The 19,877-nt window shown below is 36.9% G+C and overlaps 1 protein-coding gene across 1 annotated transcript in view; it reads left to right on the top strand.

The window, feature by feature from the left end:
* The first annotated feature begins 1,656 nt into the window (after window positions 1-1,656).
* Window positions 1,657-19,877, top strand: part of ADAMTS16 (ADAM metallopeptidase with thrombospondin type 1 motif 16) — a 261,983-nt gene continuing 243,762 nt past the window's right edge. The window contains exons 1-3 of the mRNA XM_036741722.1: window positions 1,657-1,716; window positions 1,882-1,987; window positions 13,428-13,753. Of these exons, the coding sequence (XP_036597617.1) occupies window positions 1,657-1,716; window positions 1,882-1,987; window positions 13,428-13,753 (492 nt within the window). The remainder of the gene's footprint in view (window positions 1,717-1,881; window positions 1,988-13,427; window positions 13,754-19,877) is intronic.

Raw genomic sequence — 19,877 nt, 5'->3', positions numbered from 1 at the left:
GATTGAATATAATAAGGACCTTACTCTCTGTTCTAGTGCCTGCTCCACCTCTCTGATCTCCTCCCTCTACTCTAAAGCACTGAATAGTGCACTGATCCATCCACTTGGATTCCTAGGGTACTATGATTGGCCGCACCAGAAAGATGACTTTTGGGACACAGGTGGCAGAATGAACAGTAGAGAAAGGATTAGGCATGAAAACTTCAAAAAATGCAATTAAACACAGCTACTGGATCAATTAAAGCAAAACTTCAGGATGCTGAGGGAGGGAGAGATGGAAAGAGAGAAGACGGAGAGAAGGGACAGCAAAGGGGGAAAGAAAGAAACGAGAAAGAGTGGATATGAGAAACATGAAACTAAAGGGAGGGGAAAAAAGAGAAAAAAGGTGAGAAATGGGACAATTTTAAACTCAGGTGATTCATGTAACCCTTCCTCAGTTCTTACAACTTCCCCGTCGTCGCCCCCCCCCCCACCCAGAGATTCGAAAGTGACCCTTCCTTGCAGTTCGTGCTCTTCCAGAAATACCAGCAGCTCATAGGATCAGAGTTGCTGCCAGGGATCTTGGAGTTCCTCTAAGTCCAATTCAAAAGCAGTTTGTGGCGGTTTAGTTTGAAGGTATGTTTTCAAGTCAGTTCTGACTAGTTCTGCCTCTCCTTTCTGCTCATCGCTGGCTGGAGCAACCCACACCAGCTCCTCAGTAGCACTTAGCCAGGATCAGAGGTTGCTGGGAGACAAGAGGCGATTGATTCCATCACCTTCCTGTCCCCTTCACAGAGGCCGGCGATGAGCTTGATCGATGTGTGAATACTAATGCTGGCTGAGGAAAAGGAGCAGGAGACACCTAAGCGGAGTGCCTGCCTGGGAACAGCAGTGTGCATGTCCAGCCCACCACTCCCTGGCCCTTGCCATAGGTGCTGTGATTCTCAGTTGACTAGGCAGGTCTGTCACTCAAGAGGAGCCAGTTACTGGCCAGGATTAGAAAGAGGAGCCGAGAAAAGGGAGGGGAGGCGTGGAGGCGACTGGGTGAATTGCTGTGGCTGCCGAAGCTCACATGGGACGGACTGGCAGAGTGAATCCTGCATCGGGTAGCACCCTCTGGCCTCCTGCCCTGCCCTCCAATTCTTCAGCCAATCCATCCTCCTCTGCCACCCGCTCCCTGCTGTTTTCCCAGTGGGGGCTCTGGACCTACCTCCCACCCCCTGCTTCTCCTGCTCCTCCTCCTCCTGCCTGCCTCCCTCCTCCTCTTTCCCCCCGTCTCCCTTTCCTCCCCCTCCTCCTCTTCCCCCTCCTCTCCTGCAGCTCTGAGGGTTCCCAGCTAATGCTGCTGCTGCTGCTGCCGCCGCTTCCACCCCTCTCTCGGTGCAGAAGAACAATAATAACACTTATTGGCACCCGAGCTCACTCCAGAGAAATAACCCTTTGCATTAGATGGTATTGAATTGTCTCCCTGGCAGAATTGCAAACAGTGCAGCTGTGGCAAGAATACTTTGCTCTAAAGACACTTCAAAGTCCAACTGGATGAATAACTCCATAATTTAAATTATTTGAAGCTCTAAGATCTGAAGAAAGGGACTGTTTAGGTGCATTAGTGGTGTATTTTACATCTTGTAGGGAGCGATTTTAATTTAGATGAAGGGCACTGGGGGGGCTATCGCCATGACCTTAAGGAGCTGGGTTGTGTTCTGGTTATTGCTGCTCTTTGAAATAGAATTAAAGGTAAGTTCTTTTCTGCCAACCTTTAATTTTTAGAGTTTCTGAATTAATTATTGAAACACGTTTTAATTTTTTTTGGGGGGGGGATGACAAATTACTTCCAACCCTCTGCCTTTTTTTCTCTTTATTTTGACTTCATCTCATGAAGTGTTTGCAAATGTTTTCTAGCGTGCACCTGTGTGTGCTGTGGAAACAGCAGCTGGCGTTCCTGGAAGCCAAAACTTCCCGCATCCCTCGCTGCACTCAGAGTTAGCGGACTTGGTGGAAAACAGTGGTAAGTCAATGAGGTTTGGGATTCTAATCCTCGAAACTCAGCAGCTCATAAATTCTCTCGATACTTGGTTATATGGTGCTGTAAGTGGTCATAATCGCAAGGAACACATCAAACCCTAATTAAAAAATACTTCTGTGCTTTCTTCTTATTTCCTCACAGCACACCCCATAATTAGCCTATCGTTAGTATTTTTTTTAAACCGTATTGCCTTGTAAAATTGTAATGACTTTGCTTACCAAGGAAATAATGTCAAATGTTAGGAAAGGGGCATTCAAATGTGTTTGCTGGTGAAGGTGGGGGGTGGGGGACCGTGAGGCTGTAAGGAAGTGGTGGTAGCTATCTTGGTTTCTAAATCACAGGGAAGGGCTGTGATCTAATATAATTAATATCAGGCTATTGCTTAGAATTTGGACCCTACAATTCCCCTTGCTTATTTTGGATATCAAAGCAATAACCTATAGAAAGTCAATTGCTGTTCGTAGTACCTGTCGACTATTTAAAGTGGATTTGGCTCAGTCTATGATCTGCTTTTTATTCTGTGGAAACACTGAAACTTGTAATTCTGTGCTCAAAATGAAAAAGCAGACCAATTGACATTATTTGACCTTATAATAAATAACAATTCAGTGTAAAAAAAATCCTTTTTATGCTGGAATCATTTTAAGCATCACTAAATTATGGCGTTTTGATAGTATGGCATTCAAATTTGTTGAGTCTGTATCCCTTCATACTGAAATCAGGCATAGGGATGCAGGTAGAAGGAGGCATTCTTTTTCTTGAGCTTATTTCTTTAAAAAATTGTCATTAGTCCCTAGCATATAAATAGCTAAGGATAGATATTTACCACAGGTTCTCAATAGCTTTTAAAATAACACCTAAGTTTGAGGACAATAAAATTCAGAGAGTTATGAGATGAGTTACAAGAATTAACTGAGTTTGAGAATTCCCGAGCATAGGAGCATGGCAAGAAAAGTAAATGTGAGCAGTTAATACGTACATGAAATATTTAATTACTGCCCTATTTGGTGCGGAATGCTGTAGTAAAATTCCCCAAACAAAAGAATGGGAAATGCTGAGATTTGCACCACTGTAGATGAGATCCACTAGAGGGCGATAAATGTAAACATTACGAAGTGATTGGGAAATAAATTTCCAGTGTTGGTAGAGCAAGGTTATCTCTGTTCATATATTTCCCCCCTTTTTTCCTGAGTTTTCCTTGAGGCTTTTCCATGATTTAACTACATATCATGTAATGCAGTCTGTTTAATTATTTTTACATGAAATAAAGCTTTTGAGAGTACTAAAATACCCTATCTACAAATTGGTGCTCCTCTTCCTACCCCTCCCCTAAAATCTTTTTATTTAAAACAAATCAAAAGTCAGTTTGGCAATATGAGATCCCATGCCCTTTGTGAAATTTAATATTAATCAAACAATAAGCACTCAGAGAATAATTTGAGACAATGATAAGTGGAAGGCAAGCAATGTGAGAAGATTTAGTTTAGTTTTAGACCTGGGTTTGAATCTTGCCTCTCCAACTCACAATCTGTGTGACTTTGGTACAGTCATTTAATTTCTGCAGGTTTTGGTTTCCTTGTCTGTAAAATAAGTGGCTTAATCCAAATGGCCTCTAAAGATACTGTCTGTGAAATCAAAGGCACTGAATTCAAATCTCCCTGCTCCTTACTAACTGTGTGACCTAAGACAGGTCCCTAATCTACCTTTCTGGGACTCACTTTCTTCAGCTGGGAAATGAGAGGTTTCAGACTAGATAGCATCTGAGGTACCTTCCATCTTTAGTTATGATCTTTTATAGCTCCAAATTCTGATTGTCTCCTAGGTGAATTTGCATGAACACAATTTTTCTTGAGTTTTTTGTTTGTTTTGTTTTTAATACCAGCAAAAGTAGATTTGAGGTAATATGTACTCATGTTATCAAGGTCATGCAGATTTACAATGACAGATGCTTACAGTTTTTGCAACAAAGTAAAACAAAACCGTAAGGCATCATAACAATAATACCTATCATAACAACACCTCTCAAGCTAATTAAAATGGGCTTCTGTTAGCTGCATTGAAATGACATAAAAGTAAAGGCAAATCATAATATAAAACTAGCATTTTTAAAGTGCTTTTAGGTTTGCAATAATGTACTTTACATGTTAATTCATTTGACCAGTGTAACTCCTTCACACTGCTGGAGAAATAACTGAGTGTACCTCCCCTATCTACTTACAATACCTTTAAGTGTCATTTATAGTACAGAGGATCACATATCCATCATCATCATGTCTAAAAGTATGTAGAATGGTAGTGTAGATCAACAAACCATTGGGCTTGGGGTATCCAATTTAAAAGTTGGATTTAAAACTCACAGAAACTATTGCTGTTTCTTTTTTAAAGTGACTGGGATAAGGATAAAACATGGGAAAAGGAAATGGACTTCTTTTTGTGGAGGCAGAAATAGATTTAAACCTTGAGAGGCCAAGCTTATTTTCAGTGAACAAACATACCATCATTTGATATATTTTATCATTGACAAATACTTAGGAGTAGGAGACTTGAAGCCTCTTCTATTAATTTTCATTCGTAATCAGAATAACGCTAATCCAAGCAAAAACAAAGGAGCAAAATTACCTTTCAACCACTCAACTTTTGTTCATTTTATTTCATTGCATAATTTTTAATTTTAAACTAACTTTAAAATCCTATTATGTATAAGATAGACTCAAAGCAATGATTTGCAGTCATTTTAGAACTATTTGACTCCATAGAGATGTTGAGTGTGAAAAGAGTATGCACAAATATCATGGACACATAGGGTTGGAAATTGACATACTATTTATCTTGGCACAGTATGACATGACTTGGTAAGATAGAATATTTGTCTGCTTATTTTTGCAACAAAACTGAGCTCAAGTAGGACTGAGCAGTCCAAGGTACTGACGTGAGTCACCATTGGGAGAACTTTCCTCTTACAAAAATTGTACATGAGCTCTCAGTTTAATTTAGGATAGCCTAAAAAATAGCAAGTTTTAGTGACATTTTAAAACACTGGCTAAAGTTTTTCATGATTAGGACATCTTTGAAAATATCTTTGAGTTATTTGTAAAATTGTACTGATTAAAATGAGTATGGCAACTTTTATTTTCCATAGAGTAATAAATATGTGGTGTGGTATATGATTTTTTGGTTTCTGTGTTCATTGAATCTGTAGATGTTAGCTTTTCCAAATCTATCTGCATGTCATCTAATAGGTATACTTGATAGTGAAAATTCCCTTTCGTCCAAATTGGCTCCTAGAGGTAGATGTGTTATCTTGCCACATTTTTCTACCTACTTTTCCAACAAGACATATGTCTTGCTCGTATCATAATATCAGGAGTTGTGTAGCAGTAAGATTAATCACTTGTTAAAGATTGATGCATCATTTTTGGAAAAGGAACATATTTACGCAAAGAAGCAAAAAGGGTACAGCCTTAAGAGTATGGCTCACATTGTTTCATCTGATGGCTTTTAACATTTTTTTTTACTCATTCATTCATTTATTTTTGCTGGGGAGACTTCTTACCTTTTAATTTGTTCAATGAGAGCTGCTAAATCACTCTTGTTTTGAACAATTCAGTTTCACTTATGTCATCACTTCATGGCTGCAGCTGAATTGATAACATTACAAGGCCAGTGAGTTGGAAACACCCACATTAGAAGTGGGGGAGGAAGGTATAAAAAGGACCAAGCCATCCAACTGTCTCTGTCCCTTTAGTGCAGAGCAAAGGATCCAGGGTGAAAATGAGCATGAATCAATCGTGAGTGATCCACATTAGGGAAAATGTTCATTAATTGCAGTGATAATATATTAGAAGTGTTCTCACTTTCCTCCCTTTAGATATCCAGGATTTAGTATTACTTAGTGAAAGCCTGTCACTTCTCCCTGTTCTTGCAATAAAAGTATTGACTATTTACTAACTTTATCTTGCCTTCCTCGCTTTATACCCAATAAAAAGAGCTTTGTAATCAGTTCCCATTTTTTATAATCTAAATTGTTGATAAAAAAATATAATTATGCCCTTTATAGGTAAATTAGAACTAGTATACAGAAATATAGTAAGTAATTATTAGGTGTGCTTATAACTTCATCATTCTATTCACATCTTTTTCAGTGGCTATAGAATCTGGGTTGGCAAGGAACTCAGAAGTCATGTAGTCCAACGCATGCATGGGTCAGTCATTCCATGTATAGTGTCCCCTGTGTACTTGTCATCAACAAGTAGACATTCAAGCCTCCATTGAATACTCACTAAAGTAACAATGCTATTAATAATATTAACAACAATAATGATAAAAATAAATAAGATTTGAAATGAGGAGTACTTGAACTCAAGTATTATCTTTGGCACATACCAGCTGTATGACCCTAAGGAAGTCACTTAACTCCTCAGGACATAAAGTAAATCTCTAAGACTCTAAGTTGCAAAGAATGTTTGACAGTCATTGGTATGAGGTTCCTCACTGAAAGATTCCTACACTAATAAATTCATATGCCCTATCCCAAACCCATGTTGTTGTTAATACTAGTAAACTAAGAACTGATACAAATAGCCCGTTGCATTTCTGCGTAGCATTATTGGTTCAGAAGTTTTTCCATACATTGAATTGATCTCTGTCTCAATTATTTTTACCTATGGTTCTTATTTTTACCCATACTTCTGTCCTATGTAGCCAAGCAGAAAAAATCCAATCCTCTTACATGACAGTTTTCAAAATATTTGAGAGGCAGTGTAGCTAGACTGCTAGACTTAAAGTTGAGAAAGACAAAGGGTCAAATTCTTATCTGACTTATTACTTAACCTCCTTCAGCTTCCATTTCTTCATCTATAAAATGGGGTTAAAAATAGGTTTAAAATTGGCCTAAGATATAGCACTTACCTCACAGAATAGTTGTGAGGCTCAAATGAGATGATATATATGAAATGTTTTACAAGTCTTAAATACCCATATATATCATATGCACAATATAGCATCTTATATTTTTCCATGTTATTACTATTATTGAATATGGTTATAGCGTTTCCCTTAATCTTCCATAGGTTAAAACTTCACTTGTTTATCATAATTAAATGTTCACTAGCTTAACAATATTGTTGCTCAAATGTGGTACCCAGAACTGAACAATAGACTAAATATAGTCTGATTAAGACAGAGTGCAGTAAAACTATTACCTTTCTCTTTTGGGAACACTGTTTCAATTTCAAGGTAATATGATTACATTTGCTATCATGATGCTGAGATTCATGTTGAGCTTACAATCTACTAAAATACCCAGTTATTTTTCAGAAAAAAAATATTGTTTTGCCTCTCCTAACTTATAAATCTGATTTTTTAAAATCCAAGTGTAAGACTTTACATTTATTTCTATTAAATGTCATATTATTGGCTATGGCCTTTCTTTTTCTAGTCAACCTGTCGAAATGTATTTCAAATACAGTATTTTAATGCTCGCTGGGTGGTGCAGTGGATAGAATGTCGGGCCTGGGGTTAGAAAGACCTCAGTTCAAATATGGCCTCAGAAACTTATGAGCTGTGTGACCCTGGGCAAGTCACTTAATCCTGTTTGCCTCAGTTTCCTCATCTGTAAAATGAGCCAAAGAAGGAAATCACCAGACACTCCAGTATCTTTGCCAAGAAAACCTCAAATGGAGTCACAAAAAAGAACATTTTAATGGCTGAATTTAATTTCACAAAGCTTTTGTTACTTAATATTTTATGTTTCTTTAGAACTGCATGATCATTAGTACCTGCCAGAAGCTAGTGCTTCCCCTATCCCCAGGGTCTTCAAAACTTCTAGCCATTATATAGCTTTGGACTTTAGGGAGTAGTATAAACCTACCTACCTTCCTTCTCTCCTTCCTCCCTTTCTTCTTTTCTCTTTTCCTACTTTCCCTTCTTTTTCCCTCCTTTTCTTCCTCCCTCCCTCCCTTCTTTCCTGTAGAAACTTTTATTAAAAAAAACCTTTATATTAAGTGCTAGAAGTGAAATTTCCTTTTGACATAGTTCCTGCCCCTCTTAGGACATTAAAAAGAATAACACATAAACACAGGTAATTTATACAACTTTACATGAGAAGTGACTTAGGTTGGTAGGGGGAGAGGGGAAACCGCAAGGGAGGGAGGGAGATGAGACAGAGAGGAGTGGAGCAAGCAAGACATAATGCAGGTGGAGATATTTCAAGCAGAGAGAACAAGTTGAACCATAATGTTGAATTAGAAATATGCATGACTTTGAGAGAGAAAGTGGTTTAACTTGGCTAGAGATAACATGTGCAGAAGGGAATAGGGCTAGGGCTAGAGGAATAAAATGAAGCCCACCTAAAAAATGTCTTGAATGCCAGACAAAAGAGTTTGAATGTAATAGACAAAGGGAAGCTGTTAAAGATTTGGAATAAAGGAGTAACATGATCACATCTCTGCATAAAAAAGTAATAATCTGATTGTAGTTCTATGAAGAATAGTTAAACAGGGTATAGGGAGCGGAGGTGGGAATCTATTGGAGGTTATTGCAATCTTCTTGAATGGCATTACTGAGGACCTATAATAGGATTGCGGCAGTGGAAATAGGCAGGAGGAGATAGATGTGAGATATGTCATGAAGTAGGATATAATAGGACTTTATGACTTATGTGTGATTATGAGTGAGAGAAAAGAAGCAAAAATAACCTCAGCGTTTCAAACAAGCTCTGTGAATGGTGCTGCCCACATGCTGTTATTGGTTTCTACCTTGGCTAGCACCATATAAGAGGTGTGTGCTAGCATCTTCCATCTACTCTCAAGTTTCTAAGGATCTTAGGGCTCCAGACCATGTACTTGGATATTTAGATATTTGCTTTGATCAGCTACCTGGTCTCTGTCTGACTATTCCATGAATCACTGCTGTAGCTTTGCACTTATTCTGGCTTAGCTACCTTTTTTCTAAGATTTGTATTTCTAATTTTCACTAAAATGTGACTTTGCCATGGTGAGACCTCATTCTCTCCCACTCTCTTCAAAAGCTATGGAAAGAGAGAGTTCGCCTATTTATTATTCCATAGTATGGTGTGTTCAGTTGGTTTTCAGTTGTCTCTGACTCTGTGACCCTATTTGTGGTTTTCTTGGCAAAGATACTGAAGTGGTTTGCCATTTCCTTCTCTGGCTCATTTTACAATGAGGAAACTGAGGCCAACAGGGTTAAGTGACTTGCCCAGAGTCACATGGATAGTTACTGTTTGAGATTGGATTTGAACTCCTGAAGATGAGTCTTCTCCACTTCAGGCCCAGCACTCTATGCACTGTGGCTCCACTTAGCCGTCCATTCCATAGTATAGACCACTAGTATTCAATCAGGGTGAGCCCAGGAACATGTTGATAGGTAAGTGTAGAAAGCCTGCCTGGTTTAGTGGACAGAGGACTGGATCCATAGAGAAAATCTGGGTTTTAGTGCTAATCCCATCACTTACTGGCTGGATGACTGTGGATGAGTCACTTAACCACTCTGAGTCTCAATCAATAACCTTATCTGTAAAAGGGAGATAATAGTATCACCTACCTCATAAAGGGGTGGGAGGTGGGGGGGGGGGTGAGGATCAAATGAAATGACTTATGTAAAACACTTTGCACACTTTAAAGCTACACATAAATATGAGCTATTATCATAATATTTGTTCATCTTGCTTTTATGGTTTCTGAGCTCAGAAAATAGCTATTCAAGTTCTTTGAAAATTCTGAGGCATTTGGATCTATAGAGCAGTATAATGGACACGTCTCAACTGGAGCACCTTAATTGTGTTGAGCACACGGCTCTATCTCTGGCCTAATGCTTATTGAAAGGAAACAAAAAGAGATAGAGATGAATACAATTGCCTTAGCCATGGGCATTTTTACCAAAACTATTTCAGACTGAAACTGTACAAGAAAGTCACTTATTGATTTTTGTGTGTCAGTGTATATGAGCGCATGTGGGTGTGTGCATGAATGTGTTTCAAAGCAAAGGCAACAACTGCAGGAAAAATCTGTTATATTAACAAAGGATTCTTTTTAAACACAATCTAACCCCTAAACAACTTTACAGGGACTCAGAAACAGTCTCCAACTGGGCTAAACATCCCAGTAAATGGTCAGGATCCTTAGTCCAACAGTCTCCAACAGTAAATTAAGTTCCCCATTTTAAGCAAAATGAGATCAGATTTTCTGATCTTGCACATATTAATCCTTTAGATAATAAATAAAGATTTAGACTTTAAATACTCCATGATCCTACAGCATTTGGAGATGTCATACATTTCCCCGTTGCTTCTAGTGAAAGCAGATACATAGACAGACAAGAACAATTTTTTTTTTCTAATTAGCTCTCCTATTTTTTGTACTTTAAGTGAAAGGTTATTTCAGATCTCTAGGCTAACCTAAAGATAACAAAACTTTATCATTTCATAACATTAGATTATTTAAAATATCTTCCTACCCTCCAATATTACTTCACTGACTCAGGGATCTGGGTTCAATTAAAACATATACTGTTAATTCAGAAAAGAACTAAAGAAAAAACTGATTCATGATTGCCAGGCTGTCCATTTCATTATAATATTAATGATAGTTTTCATTTATTTCATTTTGTTGGAATTCTATTCAAAGTCAGACATTTAGGAAGGCTTGCAGCAAATTGTAATCTAATGTCATACCAGAAATGCCTGATGGTAATGATGATGAGGGAGGAGGAAGAAGGATGAGGAGAAGGAATTATTATTTGTGAGCTTCAGATTAATCTCTCTCGAATACCTTAGGACAAATTCTTAAAATATGCAAGAGTGTTTCATCAGATCCCATGAAGAGGCTATACCAGGGAGACAAAGAACATGCAAACTAGCACTGGGTGGGTGGGAGGGGCTATATCCCATTGTGTTAGTAGTGCAAAAATTTAGGATCATTCATTTAGAAATTGAGTGGAGCATTCTCATTTGATAATGCCCAGATAATTGATGCCCAGAAAAATATGATATTTTAAATCAATTAACAAATCAGAGTACACCAATAGTAACAATGAAGTATATTGTGTTTTGTTTCTCATTTTTTTCCTAGAATGTTACAAAACCCCTTTAGAGAAAGCTCCTTTAGCCTTTGATTTGCAAAATAATTTACACAGCTATGGAAGCATGCTCCTTTCTATGCATATGTCAGAGACGCAAAAGAACAAAAAGTGAGCTGGTATGATGGACTGTCTCAAGTAAGCAAGCTCTAGGGCTGAGGTCATGTGATATTCTACCATGTACATCATATTGTCTATAGTTTCAGCAAAATACCATGACCTCTGGTTGTTATACACAATCTTTAGATTCAAAATGTTTTAAGTATCCACCCCTAACTCTTCCAAATACACACACATACAAAGCCATAGTTTCTAGTTGCTGTTCTTCAATATCCTTGTACAAAAACTCAATCCAATCTGCGATTTCATCAATTTAAATGTCCATTTCCATGATGCAGACTGCAACCCACTTATGCCTGCAAATCCTATGCATCTCTGTTCATTTCACTCTGTCCTCTGAAAAGTTTTCCACTGGGCAACTGCAATTCTGTTGAAAGCTTTTCTTGTGTTCTTCTCATATCACAAGACCAATGGAGCATTCTGGATGGGCTTTCAACCTGTTTTTCCTTGTATTTACCTCATAGCCAGCCTATGTTTTTTTTTTCATCATAATATTTCCCTGCTAACATCTCGTCCTCCTGTTCTTCATAGCTCCTTATTGCGTCCATGTTGCAGCCTCCTCATAGCCCTCATGAGCATCTCTGTTGCCCTTCGTGTGAATCCATTTTCATTTCTTTAGGGATCTTCTGTTCCATGTCTTGCAGTCATATAACACCACAGGTAGAATGTTGGTATTTAAAAGACGGACCTTAACTTCCAGTAGAAGTTTGGGGTCATTAAAAGAGCCTAGCAATTTCCTGAAGGCAATGTAGTCCACCTTCCTCCCACTTGCTATTCTCATTAATAGACAGAAATGGTCTTTAAAATGTTATTGAATCTGAGCTCTTGTGAGATCCCTTGTGATCTTGGTGCAGGTGGGAGAAAATTCAAATGTCACCTTAAGGGTTTTCTAAGTGATTTATCTAGACACATGATAGGCTAAAAAAATTATAAGTAATATGAAGAATGGAATTGAAAGACTCAGCGAAGCATGCTGTGTAATTTGATCAGAGGCAAAGGAAACCTTTTCAATAGGAGTCTAACAAATTGTTTTGGATAGGAACTGATATATTAAACAAGAATGTCATAAATTATAAAAAAGTAAATGCGAAAATTATGTATTAAAGGGTGTTATTTTCAGGGATGGGATAACTTTTAATTTAAAAACCAAATTTCTTAAATATAATGAAAATTCAAATATGAAATAGAATAAAAAGTAAGAGGGAAACTGATGTTTCATAAAAATTAAGAGGTTATATATTGAACAGAAGCCAGATTTATATAGTAGAAAAATCAGGACATTTCCATTTTTATAAAGCTTTACTACTTTTCCTTCTTTTCAAATAAGACCATAGGCCTTTACTTCCTTTTGTCACAGATCATATAGATGATTTTAGGGACATTTTAATACTTTTGTATATCTATCTATAAAATATACACATATACAAATATTTAGTATATATTAACAAAATATGTCAGTGCCTGCATATATGTGTGCATATTATATACACATATATAATGTAGATGTGTGTATGTAGATGTTATATATATGTATATATATATATATATATGTATTTATTTTGTTTAGAGAAAGAGCATGATATATAGGCTAGAGATTTTGTTGTTTACTTGTTTTTCAGTCATTTCTGACTCTTTGTGACCCCACTTGGGGTTATCTTGGCAAAGATGCTAGAATGGTTTGCCATTTCCTTCTCCAGCTCATTATATAGATGAGGAAACTGAGGTAAACAGGGTTAAGTGACTTGCCCACAGTAACACAGCTAGTAAATGTCTGAGGCTGGATTTGAGCTCAGGTCTTCCTAACTTCAGCCCTAGAACATTATCCATTGTGCCACCTAGCTTCCCTATGGGCTAGAGAACTGGCCCTGATATCAAGAAGCTCATATTCATTTTGTGGAAGCTTCAAGTGACCATGGGCAAATTATCTTAATCTTAGGACTCAGTCGGTTCTCCAAGCCCATAAATTGTATAATAGTTTTTAATCAGCAGTGATAGGGAAAATTTCCCCACAAGCAGTTCCAAATACTAAGGAAATCACAAGTCTAGTTCATAAATAATTTGTTTACTATACAGTTCAAATTAAGATACACTACACACACTCTTTCTTAAGTATACCTCATTTAGTCATAAAAATTTTAATACTCATCTACAACATGGCTCTTCCTTTGCCTTGATTGAATTCTGTTGTTTTCTGCTGTTTGGTCTACAGAATATGAAATTGTATCAGCTTATGAAGTACACCCAAATGGAGACTACATGACACATGAAATTATGCACCATCAAAGGAGAAAGAGGTCACCTTCTCATCTAGGAACTGATTCTCTTCACCTTCGGCTCCATGGATTTGGGCATGACTTTCACATGGATCTTAAAACTTCTGACAGCCTAATAGCTCCTGGATTTATGGTACAAACTTTAGGAAAGAAAGGCACTAAATCAGTACATACTTTCCCACCAGAGGAATTCTGCTTCTATCAAGGCTCCTTGCGATCGCACCAGAACTCGTCAGTAGCACTTTCAACATGTAAAGGTTTGGTAAGTTCAAATCTTACCAGTTATATTCATGGCATGATTTAAGGCAAGATTCAGAGTAACTATGTGAGCATATTTACAACAGGCTGGAAACCAAATTGTAGCCTTAATTACAAAAGTCTTTACAAAAGTGAGATGAAAGTCACTAGAAAATATTTGTTTAATGTTTAAAATTTATTGGATAGCTCAAAATGTTATGTTCTATAATTCTGGGCGGGAATGATAATAATTACCCTATTGTTGTTGTTTTAGTCTGGATTATTGGTGGGGAATGAAGTTGCCTTATGTAGTAGGAATAGGTCTTGATAACATTAAAGGTCAGATATACATAGCCAAGGTTAATTTGTTCAAACTTTATATAGAAGATGTCTTACTATAATCTTCTGATTTATAAGGCAATCCAGAGGAATGACTTCATGGCAATTAAAAAATTTAATGCAGTAGGAAAAGTGTGGGATCTAAAGTGAGATGACCAGGGTTCAAATATATGCTTTATTATTTATTTTCAAGCTGGTAAAATGAAGAGTTTAACTATTATAGCTATAATGCTTAAAAAATATTATCTCATTTGACTCTTTCAACAACCCTGTAAGGTAGGTACTGTTATTATACCTATTTTACAGGTGAGGAAATTGAGGCAGACAGAGGTTAAGTGACTTTCTCAGGATCACCAAATTGGCAAGTATCTAAGGTTGGATTTGAACTCTGGTCCTAGTTCCAAGCCCAGCATGTTACAAACTGTGCCACCTAACTGCCTCATAATTGGATTACTCAGAAGGTCCCTTCTGTTCTAAATCTATGCTTTATAGGTTTGCTATACTGAGCATTCCACATGCTGCCTATCCTACTTCAAATCTGTATATAAGATCATATATGCAGAGCTAACAGAGGACCTTAGAGGACTTCTACTTTAACTTCTTCATTTTATAGATACAGGAACTAGGATTGCAAGAGATAAAATGACTTGGGAAAAAATCATAGCAGACCTAGGATTTGACCCAGGTCCTTTGATGTCAAATACAGTACTGCTGCTACTGTACAGTGTTGCATCTATTCTTATGAGCCTGATCTCTGTGCCTATAAGAAAAATCCAAAACTCCAATAACCAGCTTATATCACAGTTGTGAAGTGAATTCAATTCAATTCTGCACATTTTAAGCAACTACTTGGTGCATAGGACTGTGCTGGGTTGTTGGAATGATGTCTTTCCTATTTTGTTCATCTAAGAGGATAGTATCAGCTCTCTTTGGGGAGGTTACAAGAAGGGGAAAGAATATATTTTGCCAAAAGTAGAATTGATTTGAACCTCCTGGGTTGGGGGTTCAAACCAAACTTGAAAACTTGATAGTCTTTTACTTTTGGCAAAAATTCAACTTCCTTTTTATAGGGAAAGAGCTTGATAGATGAGAAATTTCTTGGACTGAATGTCTAACCAAATGTTTCTGAAAATATCAATGAGCCAAGTGTGAATAATAAGAAACATAAGATAAAATATTACCTTTGAGTTCACTCAACTTTAAACATTAAAGGAGAAATGTGTTGTCAAAACACTTTAGTGATTTTGCTGATATTAAAGTATTTGGCAAATAGTCTTTCAAACATTCTCTGCATCCTGAAAATACTATGAGGCTATAAAAGCCTTGAACTATTTTCCTCATTTGGGATGATTAAATTCAGACAGATCACGTGTATAAAGTCTTTGCATATATGCTTGCTAAAGGTCCAACAGTGAGTGACCATTAAAGTTGATTGCGAAATATGCTGAGTGTTTACAATCTATTAGCTACAGAAGAGAATATGAAAAGATGAGATTTCTGTCTGCTAGTGTTATATAAGGTAGCCAGGAGGTATGGTGCATAGAGTGCCCACCTTCAAGTTCAGAAGAGCTACATTCAAAACCTGTCTCAGACACTCACTAGCTTTGTGACCCTCTTTGATCCCTGAGTTGCTTAATCTCTCCCAGACTCAGTTTCTTCAGCTGTAAAATAGGAGAAATAATAGTACCTACCTCACAGAGTTGTTGTAAAAACTATACATATATTATATATGTACATATGTATAAGTGTATATATATATATATATACATATACACACAGAGCACTCCCTGCAAACTTTAAATGCTGTGTAAACATTTGCTGTAACTATCATCATTATTATCATCATTATTATTGTTTTCCAATGTATGTGATGACATTAAAAATGCTCTACTTTGAAAAGTACATATACTAGGAGACTGCCAGGATAAGATGGTAGTTATTGGAAATGTTTGTTATGCATCAAGGCAATTTGGCAGATTTCTTCTCCACAGTTCCAAGAAAAATAGGTGATCCCTTAACTAACTGTGGCTCAAACCACACAGAAAGTTGTACATCAGTGCATGAAAGAAAAGTGTCTCATACGAGGCTTCTTTCATCAAAGGCTCCCTGCTAGAAACAGAAGTCACCTGTGGGGCAAGGAGATCTGCCTTTCATTTCAGCACTCCTTAATAGAGGATTAGCTTTTGGAGACCAGCAGAAGTTCTTCTCATTCAGGCATCAGGAATATAAACTCATTAGGAACCACAGCTCTCGGTGAGCCAAGGCTGCTCTGAACAGCAGCACCATGTTGTTAAACCCTTGGCCGGGTTGTCAGCCCTTACAAGTGAGGCCAGAATGGCAGAGTGCTTGGCTGTCTTGCTCACTTTGATCCTGGTGGGAGTTAACAGTGACTGGCTAAAAGAGTAACTGTACATCTACATGAAAGACAAGGAAGTAAAAAATAGAAGAGAAAAAAACTCGTAGACAATAAACAATGTGACTTCACATCATGACCTCTTGGGTATTCTAGTCATTAATCTTAACAAATATTTCACTTCCAGCTCCACTGGTATTTTGCCTGCTCTATGGTCAGTATAAACATGACATGATCTAGAGGGATGATCTTGAGGTTATGGGGCAATTGTCAAAAGATGTGAAGAGCCAGAAGAGCCAAGATTTTTTCTCCCTTTATTCCTTAAAGAGGGAGGAGATAAGACTAAAAAATACCACATAAAATATTGAAGTATAACATTTCAAAGCTAGATCCTGGCTTTATCCCAATTCTTAATTAATGATTAATTATAAAATTAATATTTTAATTTACTATAGCATGGGTGAAGAAAAATTAATGCATCCATGCTAGACCATAGTGACTTTTTCCTACCCTTATTATATCAAGTTTTAGGCCAAGTTATATTAGGGTGAACCTCTGTATGCAAGTCTTTGTATATATCAAAGAGAAACTAAATAAGCTGGCTAAGAGTTTAAAAAATCACCAATGCTCTGATTAGCTGATGTTAGACAAAAGAGGTGGGTGTTAAATTATGTTTCTCAGGTCAACCCATGCATGACTTAGTAGAAAAGAATATCTCATGGATGACTCATGGGATCATTGATATAGGGTAGTAAACCTCAGAGGTTCAATAGTCTCCAGATTTTTGGGATCACATGCCCCTATCAGTAAAGAAAAAAAAACCTATTCCCTAAATGTGTATATTATTTACAAATCATACATATGTACAATTGTACTAATAATTATGTACATTATAAAATCTAAATTGCAAATATAAATCTAAAAAATGAGATAATGATGAAATGATATTCACTCATAAAGTCAATGCAGAGCCACCAGAATTTTTTGAGTAGGGAAGTGAAATGGTTAGATGTCCAATTTAGGAAAATTATGTCTGTAGCTGTGTGTCCAATGAATTAGAGAGGGGTCAAGATAAGGGAAGAAAATCAGTTATGAGGTCATTGCAGTCCTCTAGGCAAATGAAGATGAGAGCCCGAGCTAACGTGGAAGCTGAGCAAACAGAAGGGGAATGTATGCAAGAGATGTGTCAGAGGTAGGAGCAACAAAATCCGATTATTGACTAAGTGGGGTAAGGGAAGGTTAAAGACAGATTATGAACCTGGGTTACCAGAAGGATCTTTCCCTTGACAGAAATAGGGAAGTTTGGAAGAGTGATAGGTTTGGAAGGGAGAGCTAAAGTAATGGGATCTGAGACATATAGATCAAAACCTATCCAAGACTACTTATTCTGTGTGACTCGTTCTATCTCTCTCCAAATGAAGCAAGGCCATGGAACTCTTAATGACAATTTCCTTTTTTCTTAGTGTGGAGGCAATAAGGGTTAAGTGACTTGCCCAGGTTCACACAGTTAGTAAATGCATGAGGCGAGATTTGAAGTCGGGTCCTCCTGATTCCAGGATTGGTGCTCTATTTACTGTGCCACTAGCTGCCCAATGGTCACTTCCCTGGAACACAGAACATGCCCCTCTATGCAGTTATACAGGTCATGGGGAAGGGACATGAGAAGGAAAAGTGATTTCCCAGTGCTAAGATGTAGTGATTAGGTTATAAATAGTCTGAAACACCTATGCCTAGGCATAGATGAGGGGAAAGGAGGTGAAGGGGACAAATTAAAACTTTCTCGGTGGAGGGATAGGATAGAATGAATTACTGGGAGAAAAGAGCAGGTGGACATAGTCCCCATGATTGACTACTTCTCTTTTTGTTCCAAAATTGTTTTGTTCTTTTCAAACATGTTTTTTCTATTGTTTGGTTGCTTACAAGGCCCTCACTTCTGAAAATGCTGCTCTAGTCCAGCCCTACCCATTTGCATACAGATAAGGAAAATGATGCCTAGAAAGTTTTAGTGATTTGCTCAAACTAACATAGTTAATAAGCAGAGATGGGATTTGAACCCAGTTCCTCTGAATCTAAATTCTTTACATTTTCCACACTACCATATTGCTACTCCTTGGAGTAGAAAACATTCTATTTCTTTTCACCCTCATTCCATTAGTAATGGGAGATATTTAATTTTTAAGCACAAATACATAATTCATGAGAAATTTGTTTTAATAAAATTTTATTCAGCCAATATTGAATTATTCAAAAGAGTGAAAAAATGAAATGACTATAACACAAACCTGTTGGTGGTTTCTAAGTATGCTTCCTCTCCTGGTTCTAAGAATTTTAATGATTTAAGTTTTAACATATATATGTATATGTGCATGTGTATATATGTATATATAGATATATGGTGTATATCTATATATACATAAACATATATAATATGTCTATATTATTGATGCTATTTGTTTATACATTGTCTAGATTTCCCACTTTATCTCTACTATGCCCTCCCCCAGAAAGCCGTCCCTTACAACAAATAATTTTTTAAAAAGAGATAGAATGAGAGGAAGAAGATAAAAAATAGCAATATTGATAAATATATTGAAAATATCTGATAGCATATGCAATAGACTTCTACCACCACTGCAAAAGAGTGGCCAGAGGTGTCTTCTATCTCTTATTTCAGGCCAAACTTGTTCTTTATAATTTTTCACTAGTCATTGTCAATTGTTTTGTGGTTGTTCCTTTCATTTACATTGTTGTAGTAATCATGTATATTTTTTCTGGCTCTGATTTTATGAATCAGTTCACATAGGTCTGTCTATGCTTTTCAGTATTCATTACATTCATCACTTCATATAACACAACATTCCATTCATTTAACCATTCTGCAATCAATGGGAATCTTCTTTGTTTCCAATTCTCTCAATATTTCAATTTATATTGAGTCTTTTTTGGGAGGAAGGGGCTTCATGACATCTTTGAGGTAGCTACCTAGGAGTAGAATCTCTAGGTCAAAGGGGATAAACATTTTAGCCACTTTATTTACATACTTCCAAATTGCTTTCAAGAATGGTTATACTAATTCACAGCTGCATCAACAATATATTAGTGTGCCTGTTTTTTCATAATTCCTCCAACATCGACTAATCCATGTTTTTGTCATATTTGCCTATTTGTTTGATATGAGGTCGAACCTCGGTATCTTTTCTGATTCACATTTTTCTCTTATTAATGATTTGGAGCATTCTTCCATAGCGTTGTTAATAGTTTGCAATTCTTTTGATTTTGCTAGAGGGATGCCATTTGATAGTTTGTTCAAATCTTTTTACCAAGAATGAAGTTTAACTGGGTTTTCCATATGGTGGTTTATTCAATTTAAGTGGGGAAAGATGATAACAGTTGACAACATCATCTTATTTTATCTCATATGGTAAATATGAGCGCAGTACAACAGTGAAACAAAGAT

Source organism: Trichosurus vulpecula, chromosome 1 (assembly GCF_011100635.1).
Source record: "Trichosurus vulpecula isolate mTriVul1 chromosome 1, mTriVul1.pri, whole genome shotgun sequence".
Lineage (NCBI taxonomy): Eukaryota > Metazoa > Chordata > Mammalia > Diprotodontia > Phalangeridae > Trichosurus > Trichosurus vulpecula.
The sequence above is the reverse complement of the archived record's forward strand: the minus strand, read 5'-3'. Positions and strand labels throughout refer to the sequence as shown.